This window comes from Gouania willdenowi, chromosome 1 (assembly GCF_900634775.1).
Source record: "Gouania willdenowi chromosome 1, fGouWil2.1, whole genome shotgun sequence".
NCBI lineage: Eukaryota > Metazoa > Chordata > Actinopteri > Blenniiformes > Gobiesocidae > Gouania > Gouania willdenowi.
This window is the reverse complement of record NC_041044.1, coordinates 9,532,282-9,540,665: the sequence shown is the minus strand read 5'-3', so window position 1 is coordinate 9,540,665 and position 8,384 is coordinate 9,532,282. Positions and strand designations below refer to the sequence as shown.

The window sequence follows — 8,384 nt, the reverse complement described above, 5'->3', positions numbered from 1 at the left end:
TTACTCTTTATTAAACTAATAGTAACACTTTTTCTACACCCTACTTGATTTAATTCATGTGGCACATGGAGAGAGACAATATCAAATATGGTGGTGAAGGGAAAAAAATTGGTTAATGTTTGCAAAAAAATAATAGGACATTAATTTGATTAACTTGGTGCAGCAAAAATAAATGAACTCTTTGTTTTTATAGATCTTATGAAAAGATCTTATAGTTAATGCTTCTACTGGAGAGAAAAAAAGTATGTATGATCAAGGAATATGGAATCAATATACAGTATCTGCAGAATGGCCAATATTCAATACTGAATTTTAAAGCTGAGAATGGGGCCGATTCTATTTCTGATGTCTTTCTTTGGTTATTCCACAGAAATGTTAAGTCGGTCACCTGAGAAGGAATTAACTGATCACACAAACTTTAGGTTGTCAATTTGGATGACCATCTATCTATAAAGCAAGGAACTTTTATCTGTGTGTGTTTCAAATACCTCTGCACTGCACATTCAGAATTAAATTGGCATTAGGAATTGAGTGTTTACAAGGTCAGTTTAAAGAGCATTGAACTTGTATTCTGATTTAAAGAGGAATTAAAGCTCCCAATGAAAAAGCTACTGAACTTCCCACTTTTCTATAGCAAGACACACTTCCTACAGGCACTGCACTAGTTATGATAATACGTTTTTGTTGATTCAGAAGTGAAGTTTACTTTGAATGAGTTTTGTTTACCGGACTTATAGGAAACTCAGTCTGAATGGAGGCTAAAAGTCTGATGATATATGAAGATTGTTTCTTCAAATCGCTTATGCTGGTGATAAAATGAGTCAGTGTCTAAATATTTGTAGAGCTGATAATATATTGTCTTCCTCTGTGTTTTTGAGTTTGTTTATAGAATGTAGTGACAGTCATTGAAGATGGTTTCATGAAACTGAACAGCGGAATTAACTGAAAATAAACGTGTAGGTATTTCAGGTATGTGGATGACTGTGTGTTAAGGTCGGTAACGATGGCTCCCATCCCGCTCCATACACGGGCTCGTGCCCTCAGCCGCGGTCTCGCGGGCTTCCTCTCCATATTTGGCCCGGCTAGCGCACGAGCCCTCCGGCGCGAAGCCAAATATGGCCGCGAGGCCGCTCAGATTCCTGCGGGATAGTCGTATGGAGGTGTATAAAAGCAGCCTCAGCCTGTCACTGCAGACAGCTGGAGTCAACCAGAGCTGAGTGACACACGCACAGGTAAGCGGTTCAACCACAGGCCGGGGTGGAAGTGTCGGTAATTAGTTATTAGAGCTGTTTAAGTGAGTGAAACAGATGGACAATAAGTGGTTCATTGATCTTTACTTCACTGTAAAGTCGTGACACTGCTCCATTATCTGATTCTCCATAGAAGTCATCAGTGAATATTTCACCTGTATTATTTTGTATACACAGTTTACATTGACGGGATGGTTAGGATAAGCAATTTGTACATTTTAAAATTCAAATCCACTCAAAGATTTCAAAATAACAATCAGCAGAGGTGTTTCTAGATGTTGGCAGCATTTCAATTCATAATTTCAACAACAGACAGAGGTTTATTAATATAACATACAGTGAGAGGCTCATACCTGTCAAGTTTTGGATTTGAAAATAAGGGAAATTTTCTGGCGCCCACTACGATCCGTCCCAACCAAGCTCCAGCATCCCTTACATTTTAAGATAAATCTAAAATAGCCACTTGTCAACCACTTAATAAATACAATTATGTGATTATAATCTGGTAGGTTGACCTTTATTAACATTAAAATGCTGTGAACATTCCTACTAGAGCTGGGCAATAAGAAACTAAACTCATATCTTAACTTTTTTTCTCAAAATGGTGATAGACAATATAAATCTAGATAATTTTATATCGATTGAAGTCTGAGAAGAAAGAGAATTCTGGGTTAAATTTGCTGATCCAAAATGCTACACAGGCTCATTTACTAACAAACAGCTGCACAATATGTGCCACTTTTGGTTTTTTCTCCTTAAGGGACAGCATGTGTGAGTGATCTGTAATCTGTAATGTGGCTTGTTATGGGGAAGCTCTGAGTTAGGATTCTGTTCTTAAAACTAGTATTTTGATACAAAATAAGCTATTATACATAATAGAAAACTCAATACATTTTAAATCTCCATATATCACCCAGCACTAATTCCTAAATTATAATATAGCCTAAATAAAAACATAAATGGATATATTAAGTACATGTTTATTTAATATACTTACAGTTTATATACAAGTCAACACGTTGCATACTTACTGTTCATTCCACGTTTGACATTTATATATTATTTTCATTATATATTTTATTATAATTTCTCATGATCACTCACGTGGTTCTCTGGTTTTCACTAATGACTTATTAGACACATTTATTACAGACTTTACATCCTTTAAAGCAGTGTGTATTTGTGGGGCTTGTGATTGGCTGATTTTTCATGATTACTCATGGTTCCTTCCGCTGTGGTAGATGTTATAATCTCAGTTATTAATCTAACAGAACGTGTAACTGTGTCACATCCTGCTGCTCTTTAGGAAGATAAACTCTGTTCCAGTTTCCAACGTATTTACACCAGTTCCTCATTCATCATCTCTGTTCTGAGTTGTTTCTGGGTTTGTTGCCTCTGTGAGAACTGTCACTCAGGCCATTTCAGGTGGTAGTTCTCGTTCAGTTTAGTAAGGCATCTTTTAATTATTATTACATTAAAATACAGGATATTTACAGGAAAATAATAATACAGGAAGATGGCGGGAAAGAGGGGTAAAATTCGGGAGTTTCCCGGCTAGAACGGGATAGTTGACAGCTATGGTGAGAGGCTGAGCATATTTGGTAGCTGATTGACTGCTCACTGCTTCTATGATGTGTACACAATCTATATAGTCATAACTACATAAATGCTTAGACTTTAAACAGAACAGAACAGGCTAAATGTTTGTATAGTGACACTATCATCAGACACCAAGAAAAAAGAGCATCAGAACAAAAACTTAAAAGAAAATCTAGTCTACCTTAACGGTAAAGTATGTTTGATCAATATTAGGTCTGATCTGTGTTTCTATTTAGTTGAGTTGCTGATTTGTTGCTTTAACATTTTATGATTGTCTGTAGCATCTAATATTGTAATATGTAGTATATCATTGTTAAAAACATCTCCCTGACCTGCAAACCTGTAATCTATTCCTTCAATTGTGTATATGTATATATTTTATAGTAAATAATTTTAACATTTTAGAACCAACAACAAACAAATTAAAGTAAATATAAATGACAAGTAACAATATTAACAACACATTTGTTGCAGTGGAGGTTACAACATGACTGTCTCCATTATGAATACTTCTATACATCATATAAATTGTATAAATCACTTTTAGTTAGATTGAACTGCAGAGGTGTCATTTGATTCTCAGATATGTTTAACATACCAGATAAATCTTTCTTAGGATAGTTTATAAATGTGCACCATATACATTAAAGCCATCCTGGTTTGTCTTTGATGTGATTTTTCTCCAAAAGAAAGATGTGGATGTTTGCCTAAGCCAATGTCTGAGGCTTTGTTTAAAAGTTTTGACTTGCAGTAAACTCAGATCTATAGGTGAATATTCGGTGACTGCTTTTACACTTGTGTACCTTTGGGTAGCTGCCAAGAATGAATAAAAAAATGGGGTTCATAATTAATGGAACGATAAGATCTCCTGGTACTTGTTCCACACCTGTCCAGAATTCACAAACATGTGATTTAAGGTGAATATTCATGTCTACATGTCTCCCAGTTAAGGGTGCAGTTTTAAATGGAATTCTGACTGTAAGGAACAGGAATCAAAACGGTAGGTTCACGCTGTTGCTTTCAGAAGCACATGCCTTGTTTTTTTTAAACAAATGTGGATATATTATGGCATAAATGCATTTGACTAAGAAAATATGGCATACAGATCATTATGGGTGAGCTACAATGAAACGTTTGCAATTTTGCAAGTTTCTCTCAAGTCTGAGAGACATTTAGTTTGAAGTAGTGATTGCAGAATAGTGATCTGCAAAGATCACTGTACGAACAGTAATGTTATTCAGTTAGTTTCCAAAATAAATCCCTGTTTTTAAGATATGGCTTGAGGTTTTTACTTTAGTGTTTAAAGCAGTGTTGAGTGTTTCTGCTGCTGATATCTCACCACCCTGAATATTTTATCCTCAGAACCTGCAAAAATGTGTGACGATGATGAGACCACCGCCCTCGTGTGTGACAATGGATCAGGCCTGGTAAAGGCGGGCTTTGCTGGAGACGATGCCCCCAGAGCAGTGTTTCCTTCCATTGTAGGCCGCCCCCGTCACCAGGTACGCCAAAGCAACTGGCCTATACAGGATTCTGGTCCTGGCTCTGATTTTACAGCTTTTCCCCAAATCATGGAGTCTGTATTCAAGAGGGATTAGTCCTTGTTCAGGTGACTGTTACCATTGAGCAGTGGTTTTATGTAAACAAAATCATACTGTTTTTAAAATATAGTAACATTTGTGATTTCTATTAAAAACCCTCAGTTAAAAGTAAATATTATTAAAAATGTTCCTATATATTTATTGACATTCACATTGCTTCAACCTCAAGGAAATCTAATCACTTTCCATTGCACCTTCAAATTATCTATAAAAAATGAACCTGATCTTTCAAGTCTGATTTGAATTTTTGTCCTAAAGCAAACCAAACCAAAAGCAGTTAGAAAAGATTTCAATCTGATAAAGTTTTAAATATAAATATCTGAAATAACACTGAAATAAAATGTTACAAATACTGTATGACTCTGAACCATAACACACACATTCACCCTCTTCCTTCCCACTTAGGGTGTGATGGTGGGTATGGGTCAGAAAGACTCCTACGTGGGTGACGAGGCCCAGAGCAAGAGGGGTATCCTGACCCTGAAGTACCCCATCGAACACGGCATTATCACAAACTGGGATGACATGGAGAAAATATGGCACCACACGTTCTACAATGAGCTGCGTGTGGCCCCTGAGGAGCATCCCACCCTACTGACTGAGGCACCCCTCAACCCCAAAGCCAACAGGGAGAAGATGACCCAGATCATGTTTGAAACCTTTAACGTCCCGGCCATGTACGTGGCCATCCAGGCAGTGCTGTCCCTCTATGCCTCCGGTCGTACCACTGGTAGGTCTGAGTCATATATTATTATATACTGAGCATAGGATTAACTTTTATTAGTTTATAAAAGAGTGGTTTTGTATTTTTTTAAAGTGCAATATAGCATGGTAGAGTAGGCCTACATACTGCTAATCAGAGTGTTTATTATTTTTTAAATCTATCTTTGCTATGATTAAGTGCTATGATTTTTTTAAATCATTTTTGCCTTTAATTACTAATTACATGTTATTATAATTGTATTTTTAGTTGTAAATGATATGATTATAAGAAACAACTGGCTGAAAAATAGAATGTTTTTAAATGTGTATGATATGGAATAATCAATAACCTAAAATTCCTTGCAGACTGATTCAACATCTCGCTTCTCCTGTCTGCTCACAGGTATCGTGCTGGATTCTGGGGATGGTGTGACCCACAATGTGCCTATCTATGAAGGCTATGCACTGCCTCATGCTATTATGCGTCTAGACTTGGCTGGTCGTGATCTGACAGACTACCTCATGAAGATCCTCACAGAGCGCGGTTACTCTTTCGTCACAACTGGTATTGACAACTGTGAACAGCGTAAAAAATAACCAACCATAGAGAAAAGCTGGAATCTTTCATATCATTCTGCAACAACACTTTTATCCCAATTTCTTCTGCTTATATACATGTAACCATTCCCAGATTCTAATGTAGTTCCTAGTTAATAGTGCGTGTTTTCATTGTGATTTTTTTTTTTTTTACTAATGTCCAACATCTGTCTGTCCCAGCTGAGCGTGAGATAGTGCGTGACATCAAGGAGAAGCTGTGCTACGTTGCTTTGGACTTTGAGAATGAGATGGCTACAGCTGCCTCCTCCTCCTCCCTGGAGAAAAGCTATGAGCTTCCTGATGGACAAGTCATCACCATTGGCAACGAGCGTTTCCGCTGCCCTGAGACTCTCTTCCAGCCCTCTTTCATCGGTCTGTACTTTGGAACTACATTTTCCTTTAAGTAGATAGAGAATGCCCTAATTCTGATTGAACTCCGTCTCTGGTGCCCCTGAACAGGTATGGAGTCAGCTGGTATCCATGAGACTGCGTACAACAGCATTATGAAGTGTGACATTGACATCCGTAAGGACCTGTACGCCAACAATGTGCTCTCAGGCGGCACCACGATGTACCCGGGTATCGCTGACCGCATGCAGAAGGAAATCACAGCTCTGGCTCCGAGCACCATGAAGATTAAGGTACCACAGCAACATCAGATAAAGAGCTCATGCACTTGTTAGTATTTCAGGGGGAGATCAGATCTTTGTGTATCATATTACAAGCTTAACTAGATTAAAAAGCCATTGCTCAAAGCAATGTTTTTTTTTTAACATGAATGCTAATGGACACTGTCACATACACATTTGGAAAGTAATTATATTGGATTAATGAATACCGTGTCAATTAATGAACAAACCCCCACTCCACCCCGCCTCAGCTCACTACCACCAACTGAATATCCATAAGATAAGGAACAGCATTATCAGGTACTCTCAGTTTGTGTATCAATTGGGTAATACTTCTGAATTAGTGAAATAGGAAATAAAGGGTTGCCATTTGTGGAAAAATAGAGTTGGAATCCTTTGATAATCTAGTCATTGATAGGTGTAGTAGTGTTGATGGTCAAGATGCGAGCGCTTCAACAGCATTTAGTATTCTGTTCCAGTCCTCATCATCTTCATAACTTTTCTGTTCTTCTTGGTTGAATTCGAGACAGTCTTGACACTTGTTCAGTCACCAGGTCATCTTACAATATAAAGTGGACCTAAATAACGGGTAGCTAACCTGTTGTTATCAGGGAATTGTTTTTCAGCCCATTAAGGAAAATACACCACAGATGAACTCCACATTCTCTACATGTGAATATTCATAGGAATTTGTTCTTTGTTCAAACGCTGATGTCTTGTTTTTGTATTAACTTGTTTTATTTTTTTCCTCCCCTACAGATCATCGCTCCACCTGAGCGCAAATACTCTGTGTGGATTGGGGGCTCCATCCTGGCCTCTCTCTCCACCTTCCAGCAGATGTGGATTAGTAAACAAGAGTACGATGAGGCTGGTCCAAGTATTGTTCACCGCAAGTGCTTTTAAATACCTCCAAAGTATTGAGCAAAGGATGAGGAGCAATAAGACACTGTCGTCCAAGGACTCGGAAACATCATCATCTCTTATGGAGCAGATTCATTTTTACCCATCAGGCAGCATGTGGCGTCGCACCTGTACATAACCTATTTATTGCTTTTGTCCAAGTGATGTTTTGAATGTAAATGAAGTTCCTTGTGCGTATGTGTGTTAAATTTGAGGTACAACATGTCTCAACTTGGACCAACAAAGAAAAAACTAAACAATAGAAAAGACCAAAAAGAAAAGCAACAAAATAAAATACTTTCATTTTCACCTTTGACTTTGGTCTGTTCTTTTACATTTGACACATACAACTTAAAGGATTTTAGAACAATAAATTGTCCCACATTAGCCTACTTGCTAAGTTTATTTTTTCATCCTCCCCATTTATATATATATATAATTTTTTTTGTTGCTGCTTTTCATTTTTAATTAAAACTGCACCTATTATGTCTATACTGTACTTATCTCCCTCAACATATACACATTGACACTGAGATATTAATTTCATCCTCTTACCTCACTTGTAATAATTCAAATGAAGACCACAGTAAATTGAAGCTAAAAGGTATGACTGCCTTTTTCCCCGTTGGAGCATAAGATAGACAAAGACTAATGCCCTGAGTGAAACCAGACTCAATGAAAATCAAAATGCAAGTAAAGATTTTAGACAAACATTAATGAGCTAAAGTCTAAGTGTTGATACACACCTTGCGGATTTGTGTGTGAGCCAAACTAAACAAAGTTGGATTATTACAGCAGACATCTTCAGATCTGCTTAACATTGCTGATTTAAGAGGAGCTGCTATAGAGCTGCTAGAAGTTTGTAATGTGCAATAATTAGTAAATGGATGTTTGTAGAGAACTGATGCTTGGTAAATAGAAATGAAAATGTTTTCTTTGCATGGTGGTGAAACTGAAATAAGGCTTACAAGCTTTGTGTGGTTAAAGGCTTCAGAGAAAATGAAAAACTCAGGATAGAAAGAACTATCTAAATAAAGATTCTCTGAATCAAAGTGTCTCTAATTATCTGTGGTGTGTTGACCGAGTGAGAAGAAACCATTAAGTCA

General features: G+C 37.2%; 1 protein-coding gene across 1 annotated transcript; it reads left to right on the top strand.

Moving 5' to 3' along the window:
• Nucleotides 1-1,089: 1,089 nt before the first annotated feature.
• On the top strand, nucleotides 1,090-7,543 carry acta1a (actin alpha 1, skeletal muscle a). Its single transcript, XM_028451593.1, has 7 exons — nucleotides 1,090-1,232; nucleotides 4,212-4,351; nucleotides 4,856-5,180; nucleotides 5,556-5,717; nucleotides 5,930-6,121; nucleotides 6,209-6,390; nucleotides 7,138-7,543. The coding sequence occupies exons 2-7, from the start codon at nucleotides 4,223-4,225 to the stop codon at nucleotides 7,279-7,281; spliced, it is 1,134 nt and encodes a 377-aa protein (XP_028307394.1). The 5' UTR covers nucleotides 1,090-1,232; nucleotides 4,212-4,222; the 3' UTR covers nucleotides 7,282-7,543.
• The last annotated feature ends 841 nt before the right edge of the window (nucleotides 7,544-8,384 follow it).